Source organism: Hetaerina americana, unplaced genomic scaffold (assembly GCF_022747635.1).
Source record: "Hetaerina americana unplaced genomic scaffold, ioHetAmer1.1.p SCAF_5, whole genome shotgun sequence".
In the NCBI taxonomy this organism is placed as follows: Eukaryota; Metazoa; Arthropoda; class Insecta; order Odonata; family Calopterygidae; genus Hetaerina; species Hetaerina americana.
In genome coordinates this window covers 77,089,810-77,103,468 of record NW_027287095.1, presented here as the reverse complement: position 1 = coordinate 77,103,468, position 13,659 = coordinate 77,089,810, and the positions used below count along the sequence as shown (strand labels likewise).

Sequence of the window (13,659 nt, the reverse complement as noted above, 5' to 3'; positions counted from 1 at the left end):
AAATGCAATATCATTTATTTATTTTTATTTGTCTCATAACTTTTTCCCAAGTACATTATATCTATAATACTCAATGTTCTATGTGTTTCAGTTAGCAGTGTTTGACTCTGTGAGTTTGGCAATCATCATCTCATTTTTCAAGTGTTTTGTCCCATTTTATTCTCTCTCTTATGTTGACATCAATTTGAACATGTCTATATGTTGAATTGAGGTTTAATTTCCTTTTGCACTTACGTATTTCACTGAGATAGCAGAATCATAACTTCCTCACAGACTATCTGTACATAGTTATGTGTATGCATAGTATAGGCACAAGAAGGGAATATCATAAACTATAATAATGTCTATCAGGGAATGCGAGAACTAAATATACCTTATAATTAAGGATGAGTCTAATTCAAAATTTCATTGATTTCAAATGCCATTTACGCTGAATCTCAATGGTGGATTCATTTTTTTATCAATAGGATATTTCTAAGGTGTATATGAGCTCACGTCATCAAGGCAACTGAAAATTAAATTACTTCTAATATACTGGATATTTCTTTTGAAGCAAAATGTAATTTTATATTTTTTCTAAAATAAGGATTCAATGGTAGTCTAATCTTTTCTATCAAGTGAATTCCAAATTTATAATATTATAAATGCTTACTCTGGACATGGTATACCACTTAATAGATTGCAGGGCTACTGCCTGGGTTAAGTTTGTTTGTGGTGTTGGAGCTTTGTCTGCTTACTCTCAACTCTCCAGCGCATACTAAACCCCATCATGTCCTTTTCTCACTTCGGTTATATGGCTTGGCAGGAATGGATGACAGCTGCTCATGAAAATGTTATAAATACTCAAAAATACCATTTCTATTTGCATTGTGAATAATACAAGAATGATTTAATCATCTATACATAGTGCTCAATGTTCTCATGAAGTCACGCCTCATTTGATTAGTTTTATCATTCATATGTACTAATTTGCAGCTGCTGGACATCCTTGGTTCTTACATTGATGAAGTTGTTGCTCCAGTTTCTTTGAGTGGGGACCCTTGTGGTGATGGCGAGAACTCAATGGAAGAAAGCATCATTACCTGCATTCAATACTGTCTTGCTCTATCTCAAAAGTGAGTATGGAAAGTTTCTTTTTTTTAATACCTCTAGGAATGATTTACCTTGTCTCTTGCTTGGTTTTTGTATTGTATTGTGTGGATCTGCAAATTCTAGGGCTGTTTAAAAACAGTTATTATATTTTTTAACTTATACTCTTAAACACACCTCTAGTTATTACGGAGAAGGCAAAGTGGCCGTAACATTGCCTTCCAATGCTCCTGTGGCACTTTCGTATTCTAAGAGGGCTGGTCAACAAAGGGTGGCTATATTTTTTTAGTGACAATATACCTCTACTTCCCTACCCATGCATGAGCTACAACTTTGGCATGGTGGAAGGGCTTGCAGGTTTCTATGACCCATAGAGCTGTCTTAGATTATTTCTCCTAGTAGTCACCCAGGCTGTATAGGTTGAGGGAAGGAATCAGATGAAAGGCAGTCCTTGAAGCATCTGTTCCTCAGTGAGGCAGCTACAAAGCTATCTGATCACAGTAGGATAGCCATTTCAGTGATGGCATTGTGTTGAAATACTTCTGTGGAAGACAGTGTAAAGCTACCTCAATTAACAGAAGAAATGATGAGAAAATCTAATGTGATAATGAGTTCTGGCAACTATGGAACACAGCCCACAGGGTATCACGCCTAATAAGTGTCACACCCAGGCCTTCATGGTTATCAATATGCGAAATCCTTGAGCAGTTGAGTGAATGGAAGCAAAAAAAAGAAGAGACATGCCTCTGTGAAAATAAGCTTAGCACTAACATTAGGATGATACTGTGGGAGAATATATAGATCCGTTAGGCCTATGCAGGTGAGTGGAAGTGGATAAATGGCGCTTTTGAGTCAAGTTCGTTAGGGCTGAGTTGTAAAGTGTAGTCTTAGGGTTCATCTAAAACCAACCTGGGTGGTTAATAGTATATAGATACATTTATTTCTTCCCAAAATTTTGTTGGTCCTTCTCTAATTTCCCACTTTTTCCCTGTCTTCAAAGACATGTTGGAAGCCATTTTATGATAGGTCCTTAAAAATCACATCAGCAGCAGTGGTGAAGGCTGCTGACATCAGTAGTCTCTCAGTTCGCATCATCTCATGAAATATTGTTTAAAATCAAGACATTTTTACAGGTTGCCGGTGTGGTCATTATAGCTCTATTTTGTATCTAAACTTCAGTCCAAATGTCTTCTCTGTTTTTTCAGTGACAATCCCATAGAGTGTACAACTTTCTTGTACTACTTCTTATTTCAAACCTTTTTTTAATCATTGCCTCGCATTTTCATTTTTCCCTTTGGTGGACTTGTTCACAATCATCAACCTGCTGACAGATGCATAAGATTTCCAGCGGGTATGACTGTCAAGTATTTCCATCATTTCATGCTATGTAATTAAATTTGTTACCCATTTTTTGATACTTGTCTTCTTCTTGCTTGTTTTGTTTCAGTTACTTTGCAGGAAAGTAAAAACTGTTTAGGCCAAACTAAGGAACTAATTTTTCTTTTAAAAAATAAATATCTAATCTATAAGGTATTTATTTCTAAATGAGTAGAGTAATTTTTAAATAAATCCCTAGTTTTAAAAACCATCAAGAAATTATTGTTACTTATGAACTTAAAACATTTACAATTTAGCATAAAGGATTCACATCAACTGAAAACGTTGTTAACCGTAGTGGTTTTTCGTTAACCTTGCATCTGATTATATGTATTAATTGAGATTGACTATTTTAAATGTATTGTAGTATTGGATGATTTTGCTCACTGGTGTTGCCTTCCATTTCTTTTATTTAGGGAACTACTTTTTAGCAAGGTGTGGGATGTCGTGCAAACAGTTGCGTCTGCAAAAGCTTGTTTTCTGGAGGGATTAGAGCCTTACTTTTTGAATGACCAATTACAGAGTGTCCCTCCCGACATCATGCAGCAATTTGTATCGCACTATGAAAGTCAAGGTCTGATTCAGGTAATTGAATTCTTGAATTATCTCCTAACATTGCATTAAAATTATAATAAGAAAAATAGCAGCAAGGTTGATTTCTGTCTCCTCCAATAAAATACTGAAATCAATGTAAAGAGAATCTGCAATCAGCAAATCTAAAGAAAGATAAAATGGTTCTGTACTATAGATTGTTGATATAAAATATGCAACTTTATGGAGTGAATGTGATTATCATGGATGTAAAATTGGTAAGGGAAGGAAACCTTAACCTCTAGCTCTTGCTTAAATTTAGCAAATGCGTTTTGCCAGAGTTATTACAGTGAATGGTCCATAACCATTTCATTGTCTAAGTTAAGAAATACCAAATTTATGTTCTGAGAATCCCTAAGGAAGAAGTAAAAGTGCTTTTTTTTACTAGACGAGACTAAAAGTTTTGGATTTCCAATAGAAACAAGTAAAAATCTCAAATCATTAATTTCCAGAGAAACAGGAGTAGACACGATGCATAATTTAATTATGGTCTAACTATACTGGAAAGTGAACTTATTTTGTGCATATTTTCCAAAATATTTCATAGATTCAAGAAAGTTTTGGTGATTAGAATGATTAACCTTTTTCTTGATAGATGTTGTAGCCACAATGAGTAATCAGTGACATGGTGATTTACTATATTAGTACCTTGTTGGGAGATTGTAATTATTAATTAAAATTATTCTGATTTGATGCTTCTGTGTTTTAAAACAGGCACTTGAGGCGTGTCTTTTGCATGTTGATGTAGGGTCCCTTGATGTTCACCAAGTGGTAACCCTCTGCTGGACGTATGGAATGTATGATGCCCTCCTATATATTCACAACAGAGGAATGGCAGATTACATAACGCCATTTGAAGAGCTTATGGGTGTGCTAAGGGAGGCTTTGTCTAAAGGTAATTTCAATATATTTAGTACCATTTTATAATTTTGTGAAAAGAAAAGTGTTAGTGGATATTTTTGTCTCTCATCTGTAGTGTAGTTTCCAGGTAAATATTCTCTGAAATATAGGTTCAGCTTGTTTTCACAAAGTCCTAAATGACATTTATTTCTCAATTTTTGTCAGTAGAAACTGCTTTATATTAGAATGGCTGTATCATTCATTGGTAGAAATCTTTTGTATCCACAAATTTAGTAGTTTCAGGTGTGATGTGGTGGAATTCGAGCATAATAAGAACAGATAGTTGCCATTTTTCTCTAGATAAGTTTAATTGTATGAACAGGTTTCATAGTATTATATCATCTTCAGGTAACAAAATGAATTCAAGTGCCGTCTTATATAAGTTTTTACATCCCGGGAGGAGAGGTGGATGTGGTGAGAAAGGAGGGATGGGGGAGAGGGGAAGGTTGGGCGACCAACCAATAGGATGCGAAATACAATGTTTGAAACATGTTAAAAAAAAAGATTACTTCGGCTTCCTCGGCAGCAGCCCGACTAGTCATTTCTGCTGCAAAAAAGATGTGGGCTCAGAAAGAGCTAAAAACTTGGTACAGCAAGTGAGATGCCTTGTGTTTCTTTTCACACATGTTACACAAATAATTGTGTTTTAAGCTGTATTATGTGGAATATCAAGTGTTTGAAGATTGAGTGAGAAACCTGGCCCAAGACATCGGATAACAGAAATATAAAGTGAATGAATTTAAACTGCTATGTCTCTCAAGACAAAATGGTGACAGTGTCCCTTCAACTGGCAACAGGGCCCATCAACCAACCAAAGAGAACACCTTCCCATGAGTTTTGAACCTGCCCAAATGTAATCTCTCTGAACCTGCACTGAAATTACTCTACAAAGGTCTAAAATACAACCCTGTTCTGCCAACATCCACCAAGATCCATGAAAACTTGGCTGTGGACTGTGCCTTTTCCGGTGAAAGTTTGGGCACCTAGCAGCTCACCGCTATTATCATGTCAGCTAATATAAAGAAGGTGCCTAGCAAGTTCCAGTACCCAACGATGGAAGAAGCTACACTCAAGACCCTATCAAAGGAACTAGACGATCAGAAACTGACTATCATCTTAGAAGATAAAGGAAACTGCATTGTAATTTTGGATAAAGAAAATTACATAAGTGAGTGCCCAGCCTTCACTTCCTCCAGCTATTTTTAAATCCCGAAGAAATATCCCACTACAGCATACCAAAAGCTAGATCTATACCAGTATAGAATGTTGTCCGCTAGTTTTGAGGCAGTTAATTTTTTTATTGATTAGGAAAAAATTTACCTGGTTAATATGAACCGTCTACCCTCAAGATTGTATGGTTTACCCTGACTCCACAAAAAAGACGTACCAATGAGGCCTGTGTTAGCCAGTATGAATGCGCTGGCACATAATTTATCCCCCAAACGATAAATCAATATTTCATCAAATCTCAGAATTCAATCTAAACTTTGGTATCAAAAATTCACTGTCTTTAGTGGAACTGGCTCAAAACATTTCCCTACCTCCTAATGCTAAGTTAGTATCATTTGGCATCCAAAATCTTTTCCCCTCCATTCTGAAACAAGAGACATTGTGATACACCCAAGATATTCTCTCTGATGCCAATTTTAACATAATAATTAACACTGAGCTATGTAAGTTACTCCAAACCTGTGTTGACCAAAATTATTCTCCATTCATTGGAGTGTATTACAAGCAGAAGGATGGACTAATCTTGGGTTCACCACTTTCCCCTCTTCTGGTGGAAATTTTCATGGACACATTAGGAGAGAAGATTTCAAATTCTAAAACAAAAAAACTAGTTGACAACATTCTTTACTGTTATAGATATGTTGAGGACATCTTATGCTGTTGGATAGGGAGCAATGGACAATTGGAAAACATCTTTCGATATTTAAACTCGGTTCATAATTCTATAAGGTTTACCATGGAGCCGTGGGTTGATGGGAAAATTAATTTCCTTGACCTTACCATCAATTTTTGGGAAAGTAAACAGTGTTTGACATCTACCGAAAGCCCTCATATACAGACCAGGTGATTCCCTCAGATTCTTGCGGATTACTCATAAAATTGCTATTGTCTACTATATGATAAGTAGACTAATTAATACCTCTATGCTTAAAACAAACTATGACCGTGAACTGGAAACAATTAAGCACATCGCTGCAAACAATGGCTATACCAAGGATCTGATCAACTCTCTGCTCCGGAAGAAAAGGAAAAAGCTCGCCAGCAATTAACCATGTCTCTGCTAATGGAGACGGCCACAGAATCCCAAAAATGGTGCAAAATCCCCTCCATCAGCGATGCATCATACAAGATATCCAACTTAATCCCAAAGGACAAATCCAGTCTCTTTTTATACACCTTTCAACGTGTCAAACGGTTGTGTAAAAACAAAGATGCCTTCAATAATACACGACAGAGTGGTGGTTACAAAATACAGTGTGAGTGCAAAGCTGCTAATGTGGGCCAAGCGGGGAGAAATTCCTCCACCCAAATCAAAGAACACCAGAAGTGCACGATCGTAGGGAATACCTCATCAATGATCGCCAAACACATACTCAAGACTAATCATGCCTGTGACTTCTAGTGGCATATGTGGGATAGAAAGGCACAAAATTAGATGCAATGGAACCATTGGAAATTGTCCAACGGGTAAAGAAGAAGTGACTTCTTCTTTACCCGTTGGACAATTCCCTTCTTAGTGACCTGCAGTTCACCTCCATCTTCCCCCTCCTTGCCATCAACTTCCTTTAGTGTGTTCTTACTTCCATGTGACACACATCCACCCCTTCCTAGTGTTTTGTTCCCCCTTCCCCTATATGTGTACTAAGTGTGGAGAATTCATTCCTTCCCCACCCCTCCATGGGACCTTCATCCCCTAGGCCTGGCCCCAACCAAGCTTACCCCTCACCCTGCTGCCAAAAAGTGATTGAATATTGTATTTCATAATCCTTTGCCAATTTTTCTCTTCTCCGCTCCTGCTTTTCCAGCCACTTCCACCACCTCCTCCCCTAGCTTCCTGATGCCGTTACTACTGCCTCGTATGTGATTGGGGAAACATCCATGTGAGACTTTGTGTGCTCTTTTTTAACATGTTTCTAACTTTGTATTTCACATCCTATTGGTTAGTTGCCCAACCTTCCCCTCTTCCCCATCCCTCCTTTCCTACCACATCAGCCTATCCTCCCGGAATACAAAAATATATGTCCCTTAAATACAGTTTGTTACCTGAAGATGATGTAATAAATCAAAACCTTGTCATACAATTAAACATATCTAGTGGAAAATTGCTACTATCCATTCTTTTTTACTTTTATATCCACTTAATGCTCAGTTTTATAATATTTAGTTGCTCACTCTGGGATTTTTCTATAATTTTCATGCAGTAATAAAATAGTTATAACCATCCTTTAATTATAATAGTTTGTTTAGTCCATTTTATAAAGTTTATTAATTCACAATATCTAGAATAAAAGTCTAAGTTAATTAACGTATATTTTATTGATAAAGTAACAGTATCCAGAGGTGGGGACTTTAAAATCAAGCTTCCAGCAAGTTGAACAATTTGGTTATAACAACTTTAATGACTATGCAAATAATTCTATAAAATAGCATAATTAAGTTGTGTAATTCTCTCTGATGCAATGACTGTCTTTAATGGTTTCATAGTTTTTAATGCAAAATATGTTATTCAACAGGAAAGCAGCTTGGTGATTCACAGATAGCTATGGGAAATAAATTACTGGTTTATGTATCTTGCTGCTTGGCTGGCCGTGCATATCCCACTGGAGAAGTTGCAGAAGAACTGGTGGCAAAAGTTAAGCGAGAAGTTTTCCAGTGTTTAACAACGGTCCACACTAAAGATGCTGGTGACACAGAGCCACCTTATCCATATCTAAGGTGGGAAGGTTGCTGTATTGCACAGCTATCATGAGCTAACTTTTCTAATTGAAAAACTATTAATGGATTCCCTGGTCAAAATGTATCATTTTTATTGAAATTTTGTTCCAGTGCTGTATGCAGTTTTGTGTTTGCAATAATAATATTTTTGCCATTATTATAGGGATATGGTAGTTTATTCACACTTCGTAAGAAACCTTGAATCTAAATCTAGTTTATTTTAGTTTTGATTTTTTTTAAATCCTCTTCATTATCATAATAACTTTACTGGAAAGTTTACTTGCTGGTGATAACAGTTCTCGTATTGATAGTTTATAAATTAGTTTCATTCCGGCAATGCTACTTTACTGTGTGTCAATTGTTGGGTATTGGAGAATCAACAACCAGTAAAATGCATTTATTATGTTGGAATCTGGATGTTTGCAGCAAACACCATGTTTAATTAATCGCATTAGGGTCTTGAAATAGTAAATCTTTTTGGGACTGATATATTTAATATTATATGTGACAATTTCATTTGTGCAGGCGAAGATATTAATTTCACTATTTCATTTTATTGTGATATTCACCAATACAGTGGGCATATGGCACCTTTTGGTTTACAAAATACAAAAATGCGGTTTACCAAAAGAAAACATGGGGTTTCACTTGTAATAAGTTACTCATATTTGAGAGAGTTAAACAATGACCTTAACTGTAATTATTGGAAATTAAGGATTAGGGGAGGAAAATAGCATAAGACTGAAGCAATGTGACAAGGGTGATACTGCAAGGTAAAACTAACTGATAGGGATACAGGGCTGACCAATTATCACAAGGGTCATAGTCAAAGAGTTCACTTCTCCCCCTAAACTCACTCCAGAAGTTTTCTTTTTCTGTTCCCTCTCCTGGGCTACGATACTTGCTTCTCTCCTTGTGTTTCAGCCTGTGCATTCCATAAAATCCCTGACTAAGGGGGGCTGTATTAAAACTGCAAAAAAATGGCTTTCAAAGTGCTGCAAAGTGAGCACTTGGAATCCGTTTAGGACAACATCACACCACTCCTCTCCCTTATTTGTTTATTTCATTCATATGTATTGATGGAGTATTTTTGATTAAAATCATCTTGTAGTAAGTTGGTTATAATGTGTGCAAAAGAATTAATGAGGGAATTGTGTTTGACAAAATGCATTAAATGTCAAGTTTAGGAATTGGAAGTAATGTATTGCATGTATAGGTGTGGTATTTAGAGATAATTCACTTTATTGATGTATGTGGAATGTAAAGAATGGATAGCTGTAGAGTGTCAGGGGTGTGTGAGAGATTACCCTACATTTGTCAATATGGAAGTTACATTTATTTATAAGTAAATTATTTTAAAAAATTGGTATGAAAAAGTTGCAACTACAGTTTTTCAATTTTGAAAGGCAAAACTTCTTCATTGATTTACCTATTTAAATTGTCCCATGTTCACCATCTCAAAAATTAAACTTAAGTGTACATTTTTTTGAACTTCTGAAGCAATGTGACCAAGCAATATAGTTAATAAAGCATTTAATGTGTACTAGTATTGCATTTAGGTTAATTATCACAATGGTCTAAATATATAGAGATACTCAACCAATGGAAAGGGTAAACAATTGAAATAGCTGTATTTATTAAAAATCATGAGAACTGTTCTCCTGAAGTAAAAATAATATCAGTTCCTCATATTCCCTTATGGCTTTTAAAAACTTAAATTATGTTTTTAAATTTAGTTTTAATCAGTATCTACCATCCTTATAAAGAAAACAGCAAATTTCATCAACTCTTAGTATGCTGTTGCTGATAAGGGTAAAAAATCATATTGAAGACTGCATTGGAATACCTTAATGAAATTATTTATATTAGGTGACTACTGCAGTTAAAAACCAAAATAGATTAATATTTAGTGGAATTTGTAAAGTCTTAAGTGACTAGCTACATGTGAAGTGTCTTGTTGGTATCACAGAAGAGGTTGTTATTCATGGACACACTCAATTAGCCACACCACATCATTTTCCTCATCCTCTTTTAAGAGTGTTTCTTCCATTGGGTGACTATCTCTTCTCTGATTTCTTCTTTTCTCCGCTTAGTGAGACTGAGTGTCTTGGGTTGGTTTCCATGGCAGGACTCTGATGCAGTTTGACATGAGGGAGTTTCTCAACGTCCTCTCGTTGGCCTTTGAGGAACCTGAATTTACATCTGAATTGGGCCTGAGGCAGCGGCAGCGTGTGGTTGACATCTTATTGCAAGTTGTGGTGCTTGGAGAAGGATTTTTGGTATGTAGATTTAATCTAATAATTCTGTGAGGAGGCATTAAAATCTTCAACTTAACATTACTAAAGGAGCAATTAGAAGCTTTCCAATGTACGAGGTCTGTTCAAAAAGTATCGTGAATTTTGAATTTTCGCGGCTTATTTATATTCGATTTTTTGGTGGCGTTATGTTGGTACTTATGTCTCTCACTTATGCCAAAAGTTCGGCCGTTTTCAATGTTCAGTTAATTGTTGACAGCTGTGTTGCTTGGACACGTTTTGGCTTGTCTCCGATATTTGCCTCTTCCAAAATATAGATCAAAGAATCTGTATCAAATTTTGTGTGAAAGACGAAATTAAGTGCACATTCCAAATGTTGACTGTGGCATATGGAGAAGCTACCTTGGACCAAAACAACTTTTAATCGGTGGTACAAAATGTTCTCCGAGGGCCGAGAAGATGTGAATGATGAAGAGCGTGCCGGATGCCTGAGCACGTCAACAACAGACGAAAACATTTATGAAGTGAAGGAAATAGTATTGGCCAATCATCGAATCACCATTAGAAAAGTTGCTGAGGACCTAAGCATATCGATTGGTTCATTCCATTTGATTTTTACCAATGATTTGGGCAGGACACGGGTCGTCGTGAAATTCGTACCAAAATTGCTCAATTTCGACCAAAAACAGCAACGCATTAACATAGCTGATGGACTTGCATTGGATTCTGTCCGTGATGACTCCAGAGAGTCATAACTGGTGACGAATCATGGGTTTATGGTTATGACATCAAACTAAAGCTCAATCATCCCAATGGAAGCTGCAGCACGGGCCAAGACCAAAAAACGCACGCCAAGTTCAAGTTTGGTCGAATGTGAAAGTTTTGCTTACAGTTTTCTTCGATTGCAGGGTCGTGGTGCATCATGAGTTCTTGCCACAGGGTAGAACGGTAAATAAGGAATATTACCAGAAAGTTATGCGCAATTTGACCGAAGCAATCCGCCACAAATGCCTGGATTTGTGGACGAACAAATATTGGCTTTTGCACCATGACAATGCCCCTGCTCACACATCGTTACTTGTGTGCAATTTTTTGGCCAAAAACAACACACTAATGATTGTCACAGCCACCCTATTCTCCAGATTTGGCCCCCAGTGACTTTTTCTTGTTCCCAAAACTGAAGAGGGCCATGAAAGGACAATGCTACGCTACGATTGACGAGATAAAGACTGCATCGAAGGAGGAGCTGAAGAAGATCACAAAAGTGATGTTTTGAAGTGCTTTGAGGATTGGAAAAAACGTTGGCACAAGTGTATAATATCTAATGAGAATTACTTCGAAGGGGACAAAATAGATATTCATGATTAAATAAATAATTTTTGAAAAAACACAAAAGTCATGATACTTTTTGAACAGACCTTTTAGTCCTTATTGACAACTTGAATAACTTAGAGATTATCTGGAAAACTCATCGATATGAATCTTATAAGGGAAAAGTTTTTTTAATCAATAGTTAATTGGTGATTCAGCATTTTTCCTGCAAGTTAAGTAGATCCCATAAAATTTTGAATTTAACAGGAGCAGCAAAAGATGTTTAAGATATAAATCGACAGCATGCAGCTAGACAAACTTCGATTTGAAAATTCCGCTGTTTTACACCACATGTCAAGGTCGACATTGGCACTCAAATAAGCTTGACATATGTACTGAACAGGCATAACCTTAAAATGGTCTCCATGCTGAGAACAAGTGCGGAGTCTTAACTGAAGAGCCACAAATATTGAAAGTGTACCTGCTAGTCGGTGGTAGAATTTATTCAGGTCTAAATTTTTATAAATTTACTGTTCGGTTCCCAAGAGAGCGGTATATCATGCAGTCACAAATTATAATGAGTCGGGAAGTCCAACAATGGTTTTGCAACACCGGCGAGGAAAACTCACTCAAAGGAGCACATTGTTAATGCCCGACGCTATCTAATGGACTCAGGAGATAGATTTTGAGGATCCGTTGCAATCAATCCAAAAATTGTCATTGTTTGTTGGCGTGAGTGAATAGACTATGTGTCAAATCATCAGGGAGGACCTCAGACCTAGTCGTACATTATTAAAACAAATATGAAGCAACCAGGGTAAAGCAAGATGAACATGGCAACCTGCTCTTGTGTTCCTTAAAAAACAATACCTCTGGATGAATTAAATTTTTCTCTGTTGCAAAAATTTTTACTGTGGATATTAAAACCAAGTTTATGAATAACTCCTGGCTCGCCCAAGACCCTGAAGATTCCTGTTGTTTCAGAATGAAATTTCTGGTGAATGTTCTTATGCTAGGTCTTGTGTGCAGTGAGGTTGATATTGTGCTACTTGATTTCTTGAGCAAAGGGGAAAATATGAACAAAGGAGTTAATTTGCATGTTCTGACTAATGTAGTGAAGCTGTGGATGGAAACTGTCATTTGCAAGGCCATATTTTCCAGTAGGGTGGTGCGTCAGCCCATAAGAGTCATTTTGCACAAAATTGATAATAAGACACAAATGATACATTTTGGTCCAAAGAATTCTGGCCTCCCAACAGCTCTGATTTAAATCTGTTGGGCTGCTATGTGTACAGCGTGGTCAAAAGGGTTGCCAGCAAATTCAGACATTCAAATGATGCCTGATATAGAGCCATTATTGAAATGATATTTGCCAGTATGGACCATGACATGTTACGATGGGCCTGGGAACCCTTCAGACCAAAAATGGAGGGCGTTATTCAAGCAAGTGGGAGTACATGAATAAATTTGTCGTTTATGATCATAAAAAGAACTTAATGCAAAAAATTTTGTAAACATTTTCATTTTTGCTTTAGAATAATTTTTTAATTTGTTCAGATTTTTGCACTACTCCCAGTGTTATTGTAGTGAGTTATCTCTGGACACTTGATGATTTTGGAATTGGATCAATCCGGTTATTTCTGGTAGAGAAGTAAATTATTTTGTAACTGAAATATTTCACCAAGATTTATTTGAATGGAAGTTATATTGTGTAAAATAGTAGCACATTAGTCTTGGAGAGTTCAGGTTTCCAGTGATTAATAAATGTTATTTTATTAGTTCCATAGGGCTGGTTTTTTTATTTTTTTCTTCTTATTTTGTCTGAAAGCACTTTACTTCTTGTAATAGAAATATAGTACAAATATTTTTCCATTGTAGCATCCCAATAAGCATAATTTCTTCCAAAAGGTACACACGGAGTTATATGCCCCAAATGAGACCATTTTTATGGATTATCAATTTGTTTTCCACTTTTTGTTTCTCGTATTTTTATTTTGATGACAATTTAGATAAACAGTCATCCAAATTTTCTCAGACATGCCCTCTTTCATGAGAGCATTTCAGGGCCTGTTTGAATTAAATTGTGTCTAGAATTTTCTCTGTTATGGAAAAAATGTTTGTGTTTGTCAATGTGTGTTTGTATATGTTCGCACATGCATATACACATCAAATATCCTATATTTTGGATGAA

General features: G+C 36.3%; 1 protein-coding gene across 2 annotated transcripts in view; it reads left to right on the top strand.

Moving 5' to 3' along the window:
- The window catches only part of Vps8 (vacuolar protein sorting 8), a 50,704-nt gene that overhangs the window by 14,715 nt on the left and 22,330 nt on the right, over positions 1-13,659 (top strand). For both annotated transcript variants that reach the window (XM_071592254.1, XM_071592253.1), the window contains 5 exons: positions 976-1,115; positions 2,883-3,051; positions 3,772-3,952; positions 7,701-7,902; positions 10,031-10,181. In XM_071592254.1, coding sequence (XP_071448355.1) covers positions 976-1,115; positions 2,883-3,051; positions 3,772-3,952; positions 7,701-7,902; positions 10,031-10,181 — 843 coding nt within the window. The remainder of the gene's footprint in view (positions 1-975; positions 1,116-2,882; positions 3,052-3,771; positions 3,953-7,700; positions 7,903-10,030; positions 10,182-13,659) is intronic.